Below are 21,646 nucleotides of genomic sequence, written 5' to 3' on the forward strand. Positions count from 1 at the left end.
AGGATGAGGGTGAAGGTTCATTCTCCTTGTGCATTGGTTTCCAAAAGTTTCATCACCAGGCTAGGTAACATCTTTAGTGGAGTTTAGGGGATGAAAGAATTCTATATAAACCTTACCTATTATGAAGAAGAAAACAGATATTTTTCCAAAAGCACTTATTTTAATGTATCAGTTTCAAGCTAGATTAGAATAAGTAATCATCTTCTCTTTCCTATCTGCTGCTGAAAAGAGGTTCCAGGTAATACTTTAACTTTTACCCACCTACTCCATATTTCTGTATCATCTTCCATTACCCTCCAAAGCTATCTGCCACTGTAGTGTCATTATTTATTTATATCTGCACTTACCAACATTTATCATGCTATATTATTTGCATACATAAGTAAATCTTTGAAAAATAACTGCTACTATGTGAACAAACATAAAATAAAACTAATGTGAGCAGAGACCGGTTACAATTACCAGTTACTAATTCTGAGCAGAGACCGGTTACAAGCGGTGTGCCACAAGGGTCTGTTCTGGGTCCTATTCTTTTTAATATGTTTGTGAGTGACATAGGGGAAGGTTTGGTAGGGAAGGTTTGCCTATTTGCCGATGACTCTAAAGTGTACAATAGGGTTGATATTCCTGGAGGCGTCTGTAATATGGTAAATTATTTAGCTTTACTAGATAAATGGTCAAAGCAATGGAAACTACAGTTTAATGTTTCCAAATGTAAAATAATGCACTTGGGGAAAAGGAATCCTCAATCTGAGTATTGTATTGGCAGTTCTGTGTTAGCAAAAACTTCATAAGAGAAGGATTTAGGGGTAGTGATTTCTGACAGTCTCAACATGGGTGAGCAGTGTGGTTGGGTGGTAGGAAAAGCAAGTAGGATGCTTGGCTGCATAGCTAGAGGTATAACAAGCAGGAAAAGGGAGATTGTGATCCCGCTATATAGAGCGCTGATGAGACCACATTTGGAATACTGTGTTCAGTTCTGGAGACCTCACCTACAAAAAGATATTGACAAAATTGAACGGGTCCAAAGATGGGCTACAAGAATGATGGAAGGTCTTAAGCATAAAACGTATCAGGAAAGACTTAATGAACTCAATCTGTATAGTCTGGAGAACAGAAGGAAAAGGGGAACATGATCGAAACATTTAAATATGTTAAATGGTTAAATAAGGTTAGGCAGGGAAGTGTTTTTAATAGGAAAGTGAACACAAGAACAAGGGGCACAATCTAAAGTTAGTTGGGGGAAAGATCAAAAGCAACATGAGAAAATATTATTTTACTGAAAGAGTAGTAGATTCTTGGAACAATCTTCCAGCAGATGTGGTTGGTAAATCCACAGTAACTGAATTTAAACATGCCTGGTATAAATATATATCCATCCTAAGATAAAATACAGGAAATAGTATAAGGGCAGACTAGATGGACCATGAGGTCTTTTTTTGCCGTCAATCTTCTATGTTTCTATGTTTCTAAGTTTTATTGGAAATGTTGCACCTGGTGCTAGTTAATTTAGGTCCCTATTTTATTTTTATTTTTAGGAGGTGAGTGGCAGGGGTAAAAAAAGATAACAGCTAATCAAAAAATATGCAAGAAACAGCTTCTGTTAAAATTATTTAATGGTATTTCTATTTCTGATAAAGAACATTTTGCAATTATTCTTTTCATAGATAGAAGATAGAATCTTCTTGTAATCTGATTCTTATGTGGCTACTTGGGGAGAGAACTGCCAATTTTGCAGATTGTCTCTGCCTCATAATTAGGAAATAAGAGATAGATGGTTATTGTCATAGAGCTGGAACAAATTGCCAATAAAACACATTAAAATAAAATAAAAACAAAACAGGATAAGAATTTTTAGCTAATGGTAGATTTATCCACCAATAGGCAGTCAACGTATGCCTAATTTTACAGGCAGTATTAATAGACTTTTAGCTGCATTCAAGAAAATTAATACTGATCTGATAACATCAGTTGTGTATAAAAATAATCAGGATTTCCTGATTATTTTTTACCATGTAAGGCATTAAAACGGAGGTACTAGGATCTTTATACAGCCATGATGGCAAGAGGGAGAGTGCAGAAGGAACGTGTATGTGTGGCCACACCCATAATTCCATGCACCCGCTCTGCATGCGCATGTGACCCACCCAGTTTTTGCTCTCCCCAGGCTTTAGAGTGTTTCTAGGAGCCTGGGGAGGGCAAAAAGAGCTCCCCCCCAAGGCCCTCTGGAAGCAGAAAATGGTCCATTTGCCAACTTCCGGTTGAAACAGATGGCCCATTTATTTGCCCTCCCCAAGCTCCAGAGCTTTTCTAAGAGCCTGCTGAGGGTGAAAACAGCCTTCCCCACACCCAGGATGTCCTTTAGAGGCTAAAAACATTCTGTTTGCTGACTTCTGGTTGAACAAGAAGTTTTGTTTTGTTTTTTGTTTGCTCTCCTCAGGCTTCAGAGCCTTTCTATGAGTTTGGAGAGGGCAAAAATGGCCTTCTCCTCCCAAGGGGCTCCCCCAGAGGCCAGAAATGGCTCATTTCCCAACTTGAAATGGGCCACTTTTGGTATCCAGAGAGTTTCGGGGGGTGGGTGGGGAAGGCCTTTTACACCCTCCCCAGGCTCCTAGAAAGGCTCTGGAGCTTGAGGAGAGCAAAAAACGGGCCTTTCCCACCCCCTCCAGAGGCTGAAAACAGTCTGTTTCCTGACTTTTAGTCAGGAAGGCCCGAAAATCAGCTGGCCGACACACATATGCATGCTGGACCTGAGCTCACATGACCACCAATATGGCTCCGTGTGCCATTTGTGGCATTTGTGCCATACGTTCGCCATCACAGTTATAGAGGTATCTTACTGATTTGAAATGGGAGAGGGGGGGGGCTTAACTGCTCAGAAAAACTTTTTACATTGAAGCAGACTGGTGCTTTTGGGCTTCTAGATCTTTATTTATTTTATTTGTAAAATATATTGGCCACTCGTCTTATTCAGAATAATTCAGGGTGACTTACAATCATAAAAGATAAAAAATATATAAAGCTAAACGATATAAATAACACATTGCTTAAATGCATAGTTCACATTTGAAAGATACTCGAGACAGGCAGGTTCAAAGACGGTTCCTTTATTTAGCTCTTTTTGGAAAGTGACATTCAGCAGGGAACGCGTCTGCTGTCAATGGGAAAAGCCGCTCTATTTATACTTTTGCGGCATCGGCGTCCCTCATCCCGGCGGCTTCGAGGAAGATTTCGAATTTTGCCATGTAGGCGTCCCAGGATGACTTCTCCGGATCGAAGTATTCAGGAGCCCGGCCGATTTGAAGGTTGTTCATCTTGCACGCGTGGTTTCTCCGTCCGTCGTCGCCAGTGAAAGATACTCGAGACAGGCAGGTTCAAAGACAGTTCCTTTATTTAGCTCTTTTTGGAAAGTGACATTCAGCAGGGAACGCGTCTGCTGTCAATGAGAAAAGCCGCTCTATTTATACTTTTGCGGCTCGCGCCAAAAGGAACTGTCATGCATCTGAACCAATCAGACGCGACCTCTTGTTATTTACATTTTCTGCCCGGAGACAGCTTTGTACAAGGATTTAACTATTTACATAGGATTCAACAACATTCTTAATCTATCATTAAGAATATTCTTCTGGAAATGCTAAAATGTTAGAATTTTTGTGAAATTGTCCTGGTCCACATTGATTCATAGCTGTTCTTGATAAAGAAAGAATGCAAACCTGGGGGATGGGGGGGGGGATAATATTTGCAAGCCAGTGTGATATGATGCTCATCCATGCACCTGTTTCACTTTAGTCATCCCTACTTGTTTTCTTAACTTTGAAAGAGCTAATTGGAAATTACCTTTAGGAATTTAGATTAGACGCTTTCAAGAGGTGAAAGGATTTATAAGACATCAGCTGGGCACTGAAGAATAATTGCACGTATCTGAATGTAACTTCAGTGCTGGGATATTCTGCACTTCTCTGGTAAAATGAAAGGATTTAATTACAATTGCTACTTTTTGAGCATTTTGGTTGAACTATGGAAAACTAGGCCCACTCCAGATATTTAAAGTCTTTTACTTGTTCAATATTCTGGCCATGAAATTTAGGCCTCTGCAAAAAATCAAAATCTTAATTTTGATGTAACTGATCTCAAATGCTTCCTCAAAACAGACATTGGCTATGACACTTAAAGCTCATTTAAATGCACTTAAAACTTCTTCTGTAAGTTTACCACAAGGCAAGGTTGGGCCACATGGCGGTACACCGGGAACGCAGTTCTGGTGGTGAAAACTGAGCGCATAGCATTCCAGCACATTCGGAGCTGTGCTGCCGCTCATGACGGAGCCACCATGAGTAGCAAGGGGATGCGGGAGAATGGGCGGAGCTATACTGTCGCTCCTGATAAAGCCACCACAAGTGGCGAGGGGGAGCAGACGAGCGGCTCGCCCGAGTGGCAGCTGTGTGGAAGCAAAAAACCCTGGAAATTGCATGCACGCATTCCCCCACTCCTGGCTCATTCCAGTAGCACCGGGAATGGTGGCCCGCCGCTGCCACAAGGTAGCAGTGTGCCTATTAGGCTAGATTTTGAGGAATAAGTTTCTGATTGATTAAATTCAGCCACAAATGGATTTATGTACAGATTAAATAGCAAGTTAGAATCTCATTCATATTGTACTTTTACAAAGACTTTGATTTGGTTTTTTTTAAAGATATTGTCCAGTAGCTGTCTACCTATAAAGCAGTTTATAATCTTAGTCCATCACTCTGCTTTGGGAACTAGATAAAATGCAAATCTAAAATCAATAAATGCAACATGTAACAGTGTTCTATTCTTTTTTAAAAAAAAAAATATTTTTATTGTTTTTCGTAAACAAACATGACAAGCACAACATTTAATGGAGCTACAATCGCTCCACTCAAAATAGAAGTCTTCATTTTATAAAAGGAAGGAAAATCTTATTATTATTTAACACCATCTAAAAAATATGTAAAAATATCTATTATAACACACTACATAAAAGTACATCTAAAAATATATAAAAATATATATAGGGATTCTTAATTTGTAGATTAAATCAAACAAAAGTAAAGAAAATAAGAGAAAAAGAGATTACATTTATGTTATAGATAATCACAACAACAAACTTATATCTTTTTCTTTTTGTCCCACCAAGTATATACCTTCTGCCAAATATCATAAAATTCTGAATCTTCTTGATTGTTTAATCGCCTCATCATCATATTGAGCTCAGCACATTCTAAAACTTTCTTAAGTATTTCTGCTTCTTTTGGAATCTCCATTTCTTTTCATTTTTGAGCAAAAACTATCCTGGCGGCTACTAATATATCAACTATTAAGTAGTATATATCTTTTTTATATTTGTTATTTGATATACCTAATAAGAAAAATTCTGGTGTTTTCTTAATTTCTTGCTGTGTTATTTCTCTTAACCATTTTTCTATTAAATTCCAGTATTCTTTTGCTTTTGAGCATATCCACCAAGCATGATAATAGGAACTATTTCTGTTTTGCATTTCCAACAATTAGGTGACTTAGTTTGAAACATTTTTGAAATTCTATTTGGTGGCAAATGCCATCTATAAAACATCTTAATTTGGTTTTCTTTAAAAGAGGTTTGTTATTTTCCAGTTGTATGTCCATATCCTTTCCCAGGTATTTAAATCTATCTCTTTATTTAAGTTTCTGCACCAGCTAATCATATTGTCTTTTAATATCCAATCTATATTTTTACAGTTAATTAAAATTTATAGGTTTTCCCAATCAATTTTCCTTGGTTTGTTGTTAATAGTTTACCTAAAATATTGTTATCTTTTTAAAGTATATATGTTTTTTTATCTTTGTAGAACCTAGACTTAATCTGTGCGTATTGCCACCAATCTATAACGATACCTACCTTGAATAATTCCTGGTTCGTTTTTAAATTCCACTGGTTATCTACTAGGTCCCTATATTTTACCTTCTTGTATTAAGTTTGGGGAACTTATAGCTTCGATAGGAGATATCCATTCTGGCATGACTAAAAAATGATCTTTTTTATGTCATTCCAGACTTCTATAAGTGCCTTTCTAATTGTATGTCTCTTAAAATAGGAATGTGTTTTGTAACAGTGTTCTTCTATTCTTACTTGGTTTCTGAGCCATGGTGGCACAGTGGTTAGAATGCAGTACTGCAGGCTACTTCTGCTAGTTGCCTGCAATTTGCAATTTGAATCTCACCAGGCTCAAGTTTGACTCAGCCTTCCAATAAAATGGAAGTCAATAAAATGACTTAGGTCAATAAAATGAGCACCCATATTGTTGGGGGCAATATGCTAACACTGTAAAAAACGCTTAGAGAAAACTGCAAAGCCTGGTGAAGTGGTATATAAGTCTAAGTGCAATTGCTATCATGCTTTCTCCCTCTCCACTGTATCCCTTTGCTGCTTGTGTCATTTCATTGTGAAATAATATACAGATGGATCAGAGAAGCCTGTGAGATATTTGTTCCATCACTATATATCTGGTGATAGCATTTGGGACCACATTCTTTTGTCACTCATTGTCTATGCCTTTATCATCTGATAGTGATGGTAAAGGCAATAATATTTCATTCTTGCCAATATTCTCACAATAGTAAAGGTTGAGGAAATTCGCTCTTTATCATATTTGCACTGCCTATTGTATTTGCCAATGTATATCATTTTGGATACTAATAGGAATATCTTGAGATATTTTAAAATTGTTGCTGAGTGTGATATGCTCCAAAATACTGCTGTATTTTTTGCTATCCCTGGAATAGTATTCATCTCTATTCATTCAAATAAGAGTTTATAATACATTACCTGAGCATAATAAGCACAGGTTTAGGAAATAGAAGATCTGGAAAGTGAGACGGCAAATTTTGCCAAGGAAGTTTAATTTTTTATGGCTAATAAACAAATTAATAAGCAAAGAAAAAAGATCTATATTAATTTAGTTTCTTTATCTCAAGAGTGAATTAATGCTGTCCTTGTGATGATTAAATAAACTTAATTTTTATTTCATTCATTTATACAGTTTGTGGACATGTGGAAATAATAATAACAAAATAATAACAACAAAATAATAACAAAAATAATAATGTATGCACAATTAAATAGGAATCTTTTATATAAAACTGATTTCTAATATATTAGCCAAGTAGGCTAACATTTTTCATTGTCCAGGTGATAGTTCAAAAGAGATTGTTTTATTCTGAAAGGTGACAGACAATTTTTCTTATTCTCAGTTCTTTGTTTCAGACCACCAGTTAGTAGGGCACTGCCTCAGCCTGAAAAACTCCAAACTAATAATGTTGGGAAAAAGAAGAGACCAATAGAGGTAAGAAAAACTGCTGGTTATTAAAACATATTATTTAAGCTATAATTTCAAAAACTACAGGGAGCTAGCTCATTAAAATTATTAAACAAATGTAGAAGGTCTATTTGACCAAGTAGAGGAAATAAATTGTAACACATAATGTGATATTTTATTCTGTATCTATTTAAAACTTAATTAAATTGACTAGTACTTCAATGTTAAAATTGAAGAACAGAGTGAAGTTTTAGGTTTAGAAGACATATCTCCTGTTTGTTGCCAATGATGTATAATGTGGTAATGTACGTTTTTTTCAATGTTGGGGGAACTTATTAAAAGTTGTTTAGTACACATGCTTAAAATCTTTTTATATAAGAATCCAGTGATTCTAAATATGTTTTCTTAGGATTTAGTGCTTGAACTGGTATTTGGATACCGTGGTAGAGATGGAAGAAACAATGTGCACTATTTGAATGATGGTGCTGACATAATTTATCATACAGCATCAGTTGGGATTCTATATAATGTGGCAACAGGTAGGAAATCTACATATCTATAAAAGAAAATAGTATGAAACATTATTCATGTTCCCTTCTGTAATGATAATGTTTTCCCCTCCATACTGTGCTTGAAATAATACATATACATTTTTCTCTTTAGGTTCTCAGTCTTTTTATCAGGAACATAATGATGACATTTTGTGCCTCACTATAAATCAGCATCCCAAATTTGTCAACCTTGTGGCAACTGGCCAAGTAGGTATGTTTCCATTTTTTAAGAACAAAAGAATATATACTGTAGCTGAGCAGGTAGCCAGATAAATTCATAAATAGAAGAAAGCACTTAGTTACATTGCTTTTGATTAGTCAGTTACTGGAGTCAATTAATTTTATTCTTGTATCATTAAAAGTAATTCACAAGTCTATTCCTTTTTTTATAATGTCAATTATATTTTCATCCTAGCATTTATCAAAATGATTATTAAATTTTATGAGTCTCACTTAAGCATTTTTTATTCTGCATTACACTATGAAGCCTGTTAGATGCAAACAGTATTTTACATAATAAAACAATCATAGCTATGAAATAAAGAAAATATTTCAAAGCATATTGGATGAAGAGAAGATTTCTATAGCTTGAAGATAAACAAATTTCATATAATTACATGCTGTATCTTATGAAGGTTGAAAAAGTGCTCAAATTTTAGTACCAGGATTTTACAGAAAATGCACAAAATTCTGCTATGATTTATGTTATTTGTGAATGTCAACATACAAATGACACAAAGTAGTCATGGTAGTGATAAATCACAATCACGATAACACTAAAGATATAATTTGGGTTATATCTCTGATAACTATAAAAATTACCCATTTTATCATTTATAGCAATTTACATAATGTATTATTTTATGACATCATAACCTAAATGACTCAAAGGACATAACTAGTGTTGTTACAGTGGAATTTTCTTCAGTTTACTGAACTTTGGAGAATAATAGTCACCCTTTCCTAATTAGTTAGTTAAGTAAAATATCATTTTACCGATCTTTATTCTTTTAGTCTAATGCAATTCCCTGAAGATAATTAAAGAAACTTGCTGGAAGTTGTCTCATCCTAGGACCTAGGGTACATGAGGAAGAGAAAGAATTGTCCCAAATAAAACTTTTAAAAGATGAACTAATTGAAAAGCGATTACTGTAAATAATCATGTCTCCCATAATTATAACCCATCTTCAGATTGCAAAAAAAACATGTACAGTCCTAATTTTGAGGGAGCTACAGTTTGGGAACATCAGTAGTATTGTATGGAATTAGAAAAGGAGAAATTTTAGTACAAGGCCAGTTTTTCATTCACATAATACTGTGCTTCATTGTTTGACATAACTTGTAAACTCTCTGAAAGTAGCTAAGATAATAAATTTTCTGCACGTCTGTGGATTGCTTCAAAAAGAACAAGTACATGATCTGTCTTTAGCCAAATAACATTTCTCTGCAAATGGAAAATTCCATATACGGCAATTTAGAGATGAATAATCTACAAGATTGATGTAAAAAAACACTCTGTTTTTGCTCTGAATAGTTTATCTTGTGCTTGGGAACAACATCTAATTATATAGAGATAGCTTAAGTTTAGATTTATTCTTGAAATAAACTGAAATTATACACTTTATACCACACATATATAAATTATCATCTTTTTTGTGTAATGATTTTTCTACTGATTTTCCATTACAGGAGACTCAGCAGACATGTCAAGTAAGAAAAAAGCTAAATTTTAATATCTTCAATTATAACTAAGCATTTTCTGTTATTTAGTGTGTTGTAAATAACTGATTATATTTACATGGTATTAAAACATATTAGTGTTTTTTTAAATTCAAAACATAAAATTTAACATTTTTTAAATGTTCAAAATTTCCCTTAATTGAAATAAAATATTCGTTCTTTGTAATGATAATGTTATTGTTAGTAATACACCATTTCTGAACTACATTTCTGTTGAGCCTATTCCTTTTCAATAAATTGTAGCTTTTCAAGTCTGTGTTCCAAATGTGCATGCCATCCTATTAGATTGTAGTGGCACCTGTGAAACATATTTGTCCTTCTTGTCAGTTTTCTTGGAGCAATCTTTGAGTTCTGATTAATAAGATTTATTAAGAGACATTAAAGTAACATAACATTTCTGGCAGCACTCTGCTTTCAAGTGGAAAACCTGTATCTAGGCAAATCAGGGCAAAAAGCTGTGCTTCTCGTTCCTAGATGTTTGCCTCTTTTGTAAAAGAAGAGAAAACTGTAGGTGATGGTTGTCTTGGAATGACTACATGATTAATAGGAGATTCACAAGGCACCTGCCAAGCACATCCTTTCCACTGTGTGGGGGATGCGATCCATCTCTTGCCAGGATTCCTTTAGGTGGGTAGAGCAGTCCATGACCGAGAAATACAAACCCTTCTTGGCAGCGCCATCTTCACAGGCAGTTATTTGTTTTCCATGACAAGTCAGCTGGCAAGTTGTTGAAAAGACAGTTTGTTTTTTAGTCTCCATTTTAATCTCCATTTAAGGGCATTGTGGCCCACAATTAAAATGGAAAACTTTTCAGAAAACTAAATTTAAATTTAGTTTTTAAATTTAAACCCACAACTTGGCATTTGGCATAAAGTACTTTTGATTAAAGCATTTGCTCTTATACGTGCTTTCCTTCAGATCTAAAACGAGTTTAGGATTGCAAGAGAAATCTTAGTAGGAATGAGTATGAGTTTATACTTACTAAATGTAACTTTTTGAAATAACAAATGTAAATGTTAAAAAATTAAAAGATGCTTTAAAATTGGAATGCTTTTAATATTAAATATCCTATAAGATTTTTTTTTTTTTTACAAAATTAATTATTGCTGTTCTTATATTTGTTCAGCAACAGCTCCTTGTATTCATGTGTGGGATGCAATGAATAAACAGACTTTGTCTATACTGAGATGTTACCATTCAAAAGGAGTTTGTTCAGTTGGATTTAGTGCCACTGGCAAGCTTCTTCTGTCTGTTGGTTTGGATCCTGAACATACCATTACCATTTGGAAATGGCAAGAAGGTAGGGAAATATTCACTCTATTTGAAAGTTTTCAAGAGTTTATATTTACTTCAAACTAGGATTAAAGAAATCTTGCTGAAATCCTCATCATTTACCCAGCAATGAATCTATTAGAATTCTTTATTGGCCAAGTTGATTAGACATACAATGAATTATCTTTGGTGCTTAAACTCTCACTGTACATACAACAATAGTGATAGATCATTGTCATACTCATTGTAAAAATATATTCATTATAAAACATTAGATACAACACTTAGTGATAGTCATGGGCACTAAATAAGCAATCATAAATCATACTAGGGTACTAGGTAAACAATATAAATCATAAGATACAAGCAACAAAGTTATAGTGATAAGAAGATAAGGGAAGATGAGAAGAATGAGGTAATTCTGCCTTTCTTGATAGTTTGACCGGGTTGTGGGAATTAGAACATAAGAACATAAGAAGAGCCATGCTGAATCAGGCCAAAGCCCATCGAATCCAGCATTCTGTGTCACACAGTGGCCCACCAATTGTCCATGGGGATCTTGAACAGAAAGAGAAGGCAAAACCCTCCCTTTCCCTTGACCCCCAACAAGTGGTACTCAAGGGAATCCTGCCTGCCTCAACCAACATAGAGGGAGCACTTGAACATCCGTTTCAATAACCATCTATATGCTTGGCATCCATGAATCTGTCTAATCCTGCCTTGAAGCTATCAAGGCTGACAGCTGTCACAACCTCTTCTGCAAGTGAATTCCATAAACCAACGACCCTCTGGGTGAAGAAATATTTCCCTTGATTTTTCCTCACTTTCTTACCTATGAACTTTATGGAGTACCCCCTTGTCCTAGTATTGCGTGATAGAGAAAAGAATTTGATGTAAAAAAACAGTTTTTCTCTATCCACCTTTTTTATCCCATGAATGATTTTATACACTTCGATCATGTCACCCCTTAAACACCGTCTTTCAAGGCTGAAGAGACCAAGGCGTTGTAACCTGGTATCATAAGGGAAGTGCTCCATTTCCTTTATCATTCTTGTTGCCCTTTTTTGCACCTTTTCCAGTTCCATTATATCCTTCTAGAGGTGCGGTGTCCAGAACTGTACACAGTACTCCAAGTTCATTAGCAAATGGCATGGGGGTGGGGGAATTGTCCTTGTGTCTAGTTATTCTGATGTGCTGTGCCCTATAGCAGAGGTCCCCAACCTTTTTTGCACCAGGGACCGGCTTTAAGCTAGACCAGTTTTCCATGGCCCGGTGGTGGTGGTGGTGGTGGGGGGATTTGGTCATATGGGGGTGGGGTTATGGAGGGGTGGAGCCAGGGCCGCCATCAGGAATTTTGGGGCCCCATACAGCCTAAGTATCTTGGGGCCCCCCTCCCCACCATTTTAAAACTACTTTATTTTGCGACATACCAATTATGTATGAAATTTACCTTCTTTGGGGAGGGGTGAAAGGGGAGAGTAAGAGAGGAAGGAGTGAAAGAAGGGAATGAGGGAGGAAAGAAGGGAGGAAGGAAAAGGAAAGCAAGAAATGGAGGGAGGAAAGGAAGGAAAGAAAGAAAGAAAGAAAGAAAGGGGGAAGGGACAGGAACAGAGGAAGGAAGCAAGGAAACTTATGAAAGGGGAGAGTAAGAGAGGAAAGACTGAAGGAAGGGAAGGGAAGGAGGGAAGAAGGTAGGAAGGAGAAAGAAAAGAAGAAATAGAGGAAGGGAAGGTAAAAGAGAGAAAGAAAAAGAGCAAGAAAGAAAGCAAGCAAGAAAGAAAGAGAATGGAAGAGAAATAAAAATAAAGAGGGGGAATGAAAGAAATGGAAGGAGAGAAAGCAAGAGAAAGAAAGAAAGCAAGAGAGAAAAAAAGAATGAAAGAGCAAGAGAGCAAGACAGCAAAAGAAAGAGAGAAAGAAAGAAAGAAAGAAAGAAAGGCAACTTCAAAGAAAGGCTCACTGAGCATCTCTCACTCTCTTTCTATCCCTCTTTCTTTCTCTCTCTTCCTTTCTATCTCTCCTCTTCCTTTATCTCCTCTCTCTCTCTCCCTCTCTCTTTCTCTCCCCCCTCTCTCCCCCCTCTTTATTTATTTATTTATTTATTTATTTAGATTTGTATGCCGCCCCTCTCCGCAGACTCGGGGCGGCTCACAGCATAACATAACAGTTTGTAACAAATCCAAATATAATTTAAAACATTTAAAAGAACCCCATTTTGTTAACAAGCATACACTCAAACATCCCATACATAAAATGTGCATGCCCGGGGGAGGTGTTTCAGTTCCCCCATGCCTGACGACAGAGGTGGGCTCTTTCCCTCTCTCCCTCTCTTGCTATCTCTCCCCCCTCTCCCTCTCTCTTTCTCTCTCTCCCTCTCTCTCTTTCTCTCTCTCTCCCCCTCTCTCCCTCTCTCTTTCTCCCTCTCCCTCTCTTTCTCTCTCTCTCCCCCCTCTCTCCCTCTCTCTTTCTCTCTCTCCCTCTCTTGCTATCTCTTTCTCTCCCCCCTCTCTCCCTATCTCTTTCTCTCTCTCCCTCTCTTGCTATCTCTCTCTCTCTCTTTCTCCCCCCTCTCTCCCTCTCTCTTTCTCCCTCTCCCTCCACTCACCCATCCCGGGGGTCTTTTTCGGACTTCCCAATCCAAGTCACGCAGCCTTGCGGAGCTCCTGGTGGTCTCTCATCCCCGAATCAGCCAGGTAAACACGGCCCTCTCTTCCCTGGCCCGAAACCAGCGTGAAGATTGGGGGAATTTCTGCGCAACCCCGGCCACTTTCGGGGTTAAATTCCTCTCCCCACCCTCTCCGCACCTCCGAAGGGAGCAGAGCAGCGTTGCTGGGCTGGCCAATTCTGGGCAGGGGGCGAATTCCTCCCGGGGGGGTGGAGGTGTGGATGTGTGCGTGCGCCCGGAAGGCGTCCGAACTTTGCCCGGCGGAGCTCTGCAAACACGAGGCAGGGAGGGAGGGAGGCCGTTGCCCGGCCAGCGGGTACCAAACAGGGCAGGGCTCCATGGGAGGGGAGGGGGCACCTCGCGGCTGGGGGCTGCCTGGCTTTGTGATTTTGGCTGGGGGGGGAGTTAGGAAGGTCCTACTTCTCCCCCCCCCAGCCAAAAATTCAAAGCCTATCTGCTGGATACGGGCGATGAGTGGGACAGAGCGGCGCGGAAGCCTCTTGCAGCAGCTGCCACAGCCACCGGCTTCGGCGCCGCTCGTCCTGCTCATCGCCCGTATCCAGCAGATAGGCTTTGAGTTTTTGGCTGGGGGGGGGAGAAGTAGGACCTTCCTAACTCCCCCCCAGCCAAAATCACAAAGCCAGGCAGCCCCCAGCCGCCAAAGGAGCCTCCTGATTCTCCCCGCCCTGCCCGACGCCCCACCCTGTCCTGCATAATGTCCTCTGCCGGGAGGGCAGCGGCGCCGCGGACCGGCTGGAAAACCCCAACGGCCCGGTCCCGGTCCGCGGACCGGCGGTTGGGGACCTCTGCCCTATAGCATCGTTTTGCGGATAGAAGTTGAAATAGTTGATGTCCAGGATATAAGGGACCTGTAGATATTTTCACAGCATTCTTGGCTGAATGAAGTATTTTCTTCTGTTTCTCCACATGATTATGCATGATGGATGGACAGCCAATGTAGGGAACCTTTAAACTCTGGAATACGGTGTAAAAGAATAAAGTTGCATGAAAACGAAGAGAGATTGTGTGTCAGTCTGAACCAAATTATTACACTTTTAAAATTCCACATGTCAAAAATTACAGGCAGTTAATTGTAAAGTCAGGAGATGGGCGGCTTATAAATATAAATAAATAAAGTAAATAAGTAAGTAAGTAACTACCTGTATGCTTTTCTTGCAAATCAAATGATAAGTTTCCCTAAAAACCAACTTGATAAAAATACATGCCTTTTGCCTTTTTTTTTGAGAGGTCAATGTTTGGGAAAGACTGGTGATCTCTAATGGTTCATTGATCAAGAACTGGTAATCAGAGATTGCATTCAGACACCATCTTTCTTAAAAAGATGTGAGACACATCTGGACAATATCTCTTAAGTTCTTAGTGATAAGTAAGAACTTAATAAATTATTAAATTAAATTTAATAAATTATTTTAAGTAAACCAACCAGGTGGTAAAGGTTTTTCCTTCGTGGATTATTACCTGGTAACAGGAAGGAGCTTGGACATCTCCATGATTTTACATCTTTCTGAATGTGTAGAAAGGTCATCCATGATAGGCAGATAGATTGTAGACAAATTAAACAGAATCTATTAGAGGAAGAAGTGATAAATCACTTCAGTATTCCGACAAGAAAATACAGTCACAATATCAACCAGGGCATCAATGTGATTCTGGAAGATAACATCTCTCTTCCTGCCCATCTCCAACTCATGTCAGAAGACAACCAGTGAAGTACTTGGGAAGTGCAGAGGCAGGTGCAAGAAGTACTTGTGTATTTGATGTGTCTGAATTAAAGCTGGACATCCAGTATTGATATGCCCAGAGGCAAAATTTCAGTACTGAATGTACACATATACTGTAGCTATGTGGAGCATCAGAACCATGAACTAAGGCCAACTTCATGTTGTCAGAGCGGAAAGTCAAGATTGAACATTGACATTCTGGAAATCAGTGAACTGAAATGCATTGGAATGGATCACTTTGCACTTTTCTTTTTTACATCAGCCACACCCAGCTTTAATTAGTCTTAAGATCAAGAATGCCAGTGTTTCCTGTTCTTGTTCCTAGCATTTCCAATATCTCCACTTTATCTTTCTGCTCTTATGAACTTTTTTGCTGATAGTTTGTTTAGAGGGCAACCTGAAAAACTACAGTAACTATTAAATAACTACCTCTTAGGTGGCGCAGGCCTAGTGCTTTTTTCTAGAAACATGTGAAATAATTTACTATCCTAAAAAGACTTTGCAATTTAAATATAATCCGATATCTTCTGCCTCTACAATGAGTATTAAATGTGCATCATGCATGGTTTCAACTATATTATGTACATCTTACTTGTACAGAAAGAAGCTTTAGGTCCTGAATTATACTTATTAGCAGCATATCTCTCATATTGATCTGTACTTAGACAGGAATACCTAATTAGACTACTTATATGAGCAGCATAATGTGAGGATAATACATCATCACAGATCCCTCTTCAAACTGATACAATTACTAAAAGAATTACTAAAAGAAATTCCTTCTAGTACAGGAAATAATACAGGGGTTAATAGCAGACTTCCATATTGTTTATAGCAAGATCAGATGTAAGAAATTTAGAATTGTATACGTATAATGTCCTGATTGTTTTTAAAGTTTTAAATACTAAAATTTTATAAGTGAATAACAATTTTCATTAACAAAGATAAACATAAAAATGTTACTATTAGCAATAATGTTGTTATTATCAGCATTGATAAAGAAAATGACTAAGTATATAATTTAATGATAGAATACAATTCTACCTGAAAGAATATTGTTTAAGAGACTATTTGTTTTAACCATTTCTTCATACAATTATGTATATCTGAATATAAAGTATTATTAATTCTTCCCACTAGGTGCCAAAATTGCCAGTAGAGCCGGTCATAACCAACGTATATTTGTAGCAGAATTCAGGCCTGATTCCGACACTCAGTTTGTTTCAGTAGGAGTAAAACATGTGAGATTTTGGACCCTTGCTGGAAGAGCCCTTCTTAGTAAAAAAGGACAGACAAGTTCAATAGAAGATGCACGAATGCAAACCATGCTCTCTGTGGCATTTGGAGCTGTATGTAATTTAAAATAATGTTTTAAAATATTAATCAACTTTAAAACCACTTTTTGTAATTGCTGCTTAGTATATTTTCCCACTCATCCAATTCCAAAAAAGACTAAGAGAAGCTGTGAATGATGCTATGAATGCAATATGTGTAATTTATGGGGAAAAGCTTATAGTTTTAGCTATTGTGTAACATACAGGGCCTTTTCAAAAAGCAGAGTACAGTATTTCTAGTTTTCTCACATAGGTCTCAAAACCTTTTTTTTACCATTTACGTGGCTATGGAATAAAAAAGAAAGTATTAGAAAGTACTTAAGAAATGATAACAATGCTTAGGAACTTCTGTAATCAAAAATGTAGGTAAAGTCTCAGATCAGTTACTGAAGGATAATTGTGATCAGCGCTATTAAAAGCCAATAAGAAGTGAACAATCACTAGATTTTTGCATTTGTCATCAGTTGCAAAATAACTAAAGTTTTTTTTTTCTCCCTCCCAAACCCAGAACTAAAATCAGGTTGAGATTGTGGATTGGGCACTATGTTATGTACAAACTGTCTTTTCATAGTAAATGCTTGTATTCATTCCTTTTTGAAATCAGATGATGGACATATTTTTCTCTCCCTTTTCAGAATAATTTGACGTTTACAGGTACCATCAGTGGAGATGTGTGTGTTTGGAAGGACCATATATTGAATCGAATTGTGGGCAAAGCTCATAATGGTCCTATATTTGCAATGTATACAACATTACGTGACGGCTTAATTGTAACTGGAGGCAAAGAAAGGCCGTGAGTTTTGTTTTCTTATATGAATATATTTTGTTTGTTTGTTTTATTAAATTTGTTGCTTGCCAAACTTACCATAACAAACAAACAAACAAATAATACCATCGGGCAGCTGTGGGAGTAATTTCACAAATTGTAGTAATTTTTACAATTTTACGGATGCACAATTGTATTATAAGTTCTATTGTAGTAGTAATTGTACGTGTGAAATGTTTATAATAGATAATGCATCTATTTGATCTACATTGACAGATATGGGTAATCAGTAGTGGAGCAAGCGGTAGAGTCAGTCATGACTGTTTCTCTTTAGTTACTTTCATAGCATAAATACTGCATATTATGAGTAAATCAAAGAGATAGATTTCAGTTTGTATTGCTGATTACACTCCCTCAGTGGTTCTGGAGGACCAGTTGTAATCTTTTAGTAGAGTAAAACAAATGTCTACTTATAGAAAAAGTAGTAATTGCCATGTAATTTTCAGAAATAATGTTACATCTATTTTCCTCTTTTCCTGTGTGTCTAATGAAGTTAGGCACTTTACAAATTATAGACTATATCTTGCAAAGGAAATACATGAATTGCCCAGAAAGTAATGCACCACATTTTTTTCTTCAACAATTATTTATTGAACACAATGAAACTTACACACAAGAAAGAATGATGTTTCTTCTACACTTCCTATTTTTCCACATGATCTCCGTCCCCTTCTATGGCCTTCCTCCAGCGAGACACAAGGGAGTGTATCCCCTGTCGGTACCGTTTCTTGTTCTGGTCATGAAGCCATTTCTGCACTGTGTGAATCACCTCTAATGGCCTCACCCTCTGTGCCCAGCGACTAACCGTACTTCTGTCGACTGCAGATTCTCCATAAACTGTACACAAATGTTTGTGAATGTTCCCAAAGTTTATTTCTCTGCAGTGAGAAATTCAATGACGACACTCTGCTTGTAACGTACATCACTTATAGATGCCATTTCAAAACACTGCTGCAGCTATGCTGTCTGAAGAAATGCAAAATTTACACACGCCCTCCTGACAATCTTCAAGTTACCAAGGCTGACAAACACTGTTCTAGATTGCATTAAATGTTTTTAAATTGATAATTGATTTTATAATTTCCTTCACTTGACCTTTATAACCAAACGAAGGAAATTATCTTATTCTCAGCTACTAACACAGTCATCTTAATCCTGATATTCTGAGATCATTAAACGCAAACTCCTACATAATCAGATTCACTTATCAGCCATGCAAAAATCATTTTGGTATTACAGAATTGGTTTAAATACCACGATAAGTTTTGAAAACCTGAGGTATTTTCATTTTTTGAATACTGAATTTCTGTTGAATTGTTTAAGTTAATGAACAGAACTTGGTCTTAGGGATGTTCATCTACTTTCTCTGAAAAGTCTCTTTCTTATTTTGGTTAGATCAAAAGAAGGAGGTGCAATTAAGCTATGGGACCAGGAACTTCGGAGATGTCGAGCCTTTAAATTAGAGACAGGACAAGTAATTGACTGTGTCCGTTCTGTGTGCAGAGGCAAAGTAAGTCAATAATGCAATATGGCCCAGGCCAAAGATAGGTATCGATAAAAGTCAATTAAATTAAATTAAATTAATTAAATATACAAATACAGTGATACCTTGTCTTACGAACCCCTCGTCATACGAACTTTTCGAGATACGAACCTGGGGTTTAAGTTTTTTTGCCTCTTCTTCCAAACTATTTTCACATTATGAACCCGCCACCGCCGCTGGGATGCCCTGCCTCTGGACTTCCGTTGCCAGGTGAAGGCTCCCCTTGTTGGAAAAACCCACCTCCGGACCTTCCGTTGCCAGCGAAGCGCCCATTTTTGCGCTGCTGAGATTCCCCTGAGGCTCCCCTCCATGGGAAACTCTACCTCCGGACCTCCACATTTTTGCAATGTTGCAGGGGAATCCCAGCCTCACAAAAATGGGCGCTTCGCTGGCAACGGAAGTCCGGAGGTGGGGTTTCCCAGCAAGGGAAGCCTCAGCGAAATTGCAGCATTTGCGATTACAGTATTATATTACAGTATATTAATTGCTGTTGCTTCATAACCGCTTGGGATTGTGGGCATAGAATTTTGAAACCATTTTGTAGGCACTTGCCTCAAATGGCTACCATTGTGTGTTTCCAGTCACAAAACATGAACTTATATTTTAATAAGTGGTCATGGCAATAGGTAGTCAGAATGGATGTGGCTAACACCACCATTTCCACTAACGGAATGGCAATCCCAGGCATACCAGGGGCAGCCTGCCCCCTAGTTATTAGAAATACAAATTAGGGTTAAGGAACATTGTTTACCTGACCTCTGCCAGCTGCTTGTTTATTATTTTCTAATTTTAAAAATTAAAATCATATGGGGAGGGAATTTGGCAGGTGGTATGGAAGATTTCACATGGTGCTTATGTATGGCATACTAGAAAATTAGGCACTAAATCCAGGAACAGACAACACTTGGGTCATCATTTTTCAAAAGTGGTTTGTTGGGCTGATGTCCATATGGTCACATAAGGGAGCAATTGGGGATTTTTATGCATTGTGTGTGTGTTCCTGTGACTGTGAATTTTTGCAAGTCTAGGAAATTTATTCACAACTTTACAAAAGTTTTTTCTTTGAATATTTTTTTTACATTGGATAAAAATTACACCTGATGGTCTTGTCTATTTGTTGCCAAGTATAGCACAATTGTCCAGAAAACGCCATTCAGCTTCCATTTTCAATGTGTCAAAAGTAGAAAATTGTTATGCACCTATTCTGACATCCCCATTTAAATTAAATTTAACTGTAAGTTAAAAGAACACAAATATATTTGATTTTTGTCCTAGCCAGTTTTGGATACTCCTAAGACACTATACTCTGGCTGCAGTCTTCATAACAACCACAAGATGACAGTACAGAATTAGAGTTTATTTATTTATTATTTATTAGTTGGATTTGTATGCTGCCCTTCTCCAAGAACTCAGTATTGCTGTCTAGTAGACATCCAGATGTTTGCCATCCAGATAGAGTAATCCTAGGATAAATCCTATCACATATTCTCAATGATGAAATGAGTTTCTCTTTGTCTTATAATATCAGAAAATATCTTATTTCTTCTGCTGAAGAAATGTTTGAGTAAGGGGTTAAACCATATCAAGATCCTAACAATAGTAATAAGAGTCGTTTGTTGATGTGGGCAGCTATAGAAATCAAATAAATGCATACTATAAATAAATTGTTTATTATAACCCTAAAATTTGATAGATGGTAAAGGCAAAATAGTAACCAAAACAGTGCAATCGAACCTGCCAAATTATTATGCATTGCACATGAAAACCAGGCAAAATTTAAATTGGGCTGCTGTGGGCCACCATTTAAAAATTTTTATACCATGATTATATGTATCTCCTGCTTTGATATCTTGCTGCTGACCACATAAAAAGCAAAAATAATGACTAAGAATAATGGCTGCCAAATGATTAAGTCAAAAACAATCAGAATGTAAGTAACAATAACAATAACAACAGAGTTGGAAGCGATCCTGGAGATCGTCTAGTCTACTTCCCTGCTTAGGCAGGAAACCCTACACCACTTCAGACAAATGGTTATCCAACATCTTAAAAATTCCAATGTTGGATCATTCACAACTTCTGAAAGCAAGTTGTTACACTGATTGTTCTAACTGTCAGGAAATGTCTCCTTAGTTCTAAGTTGCTTCTCTCCTTGATTAGTTTCCACCCATTGCTTCTTGTCCCACCCTCAGGTACAATACTGTATAATAGATTTCATTTTTAAATAATTTTAAAATCTTTAGTTTGTATCAGGTCCCAAATTCCAAGAATGACATGTATAATTGCCTAAGAGTGGTTTCCTTTATCTAGAGATAAAACCTTGCCGGATTAAAGCAACTATTTGCAAAACTACAAATATAATCTGGGAATAGCTAAGGAGACCTGTTTTAATTCTCATTCTGAGGGTTAAATTTTTCAAGGTCCACTGCCTTGATTTCCTACTGGAAATCAGCCCTTTCCTCCCAAGAATCCAGACTACAGTCTGTTCTGACTTGCACGTCAGCCGGCCAGTAATTAGCCCCAAATTAAAAACTCAAACACACAGTTTGAAAACAAAACCAGAGTTCTTTTATGAGACGTTTGTTACTTCACAAATGCAAATCAAGGCAATGTCTTTTGCTGGAGAGACGGAGTAACGACACGGACACCAGAGCTGGATT

General features: G+C 37.3%; 1 protein-coding gene across 4 annotated transcripts in view; it reads left to right on the forward strand.

Annotated features, from left to right (window-relative positions):
- The window catches only part of EML5 (EMAP like 5), a 112,868-nt gene that overhangs the window by 75,648 nt on the left and 15,574 nt on the right, over window positions 1–21,646 (forward strand). For 2 of the 4 annotated variants that reach the window (XM_070733650.1, XM_070733655.1), the window contains 8 exons: window positions 7,262–7,340; window positions 7,723–7,852; window positions 7,977–8,075; window positions 9,554–9,574; window positions 10,731–10,904; window positions 16,424–16,632; window positions 17,253–17,410; window positions 18,839–18,953. In XM_070733650.1, coding sequence (XP_070589751.1) covers window positions 7,262–7,340; window positions 7,723–7,852; window positions 7,977–8,075; window positions 9,554–9,574; window positions 10,731–10,904; window positions 16,424–16,632; window positions 17,253–17,410; window positions 18,839–18,953 — 985 coding nt within the window. Of the gene's footprint in view, window positions 1–229; window positions 239–7,261; window positions 7,341–7,722; window positions 7,853–7,976; window positions 8,076–9,553; window positions 9,575–10,730; window positions 10,905–16,423; window positions 16,633–17,252; window positions 17,411–18,838; window positions 18,954–21,646 lie in introns of all 4 variants that reach the window. The other 2 variants (XM_070733662.1, XM_070733672.1) reach the window with 2 other exon arrangements.

Source organism: Erythrolamprus reginae, chromosome 1 (genome assembly GCF_031021105.1).
Source record: "Erythrolamprus reginae isolate rEryReg1 chromosome 1, rEryReg1.hap1, whole genome shotgun sequence".
NCBI lineage: Eukaryota > Metazoa > Chordata > Lepidosauria > Squamata > Dipsadidae > Erythrolamprus > Erythrolamprus reginae.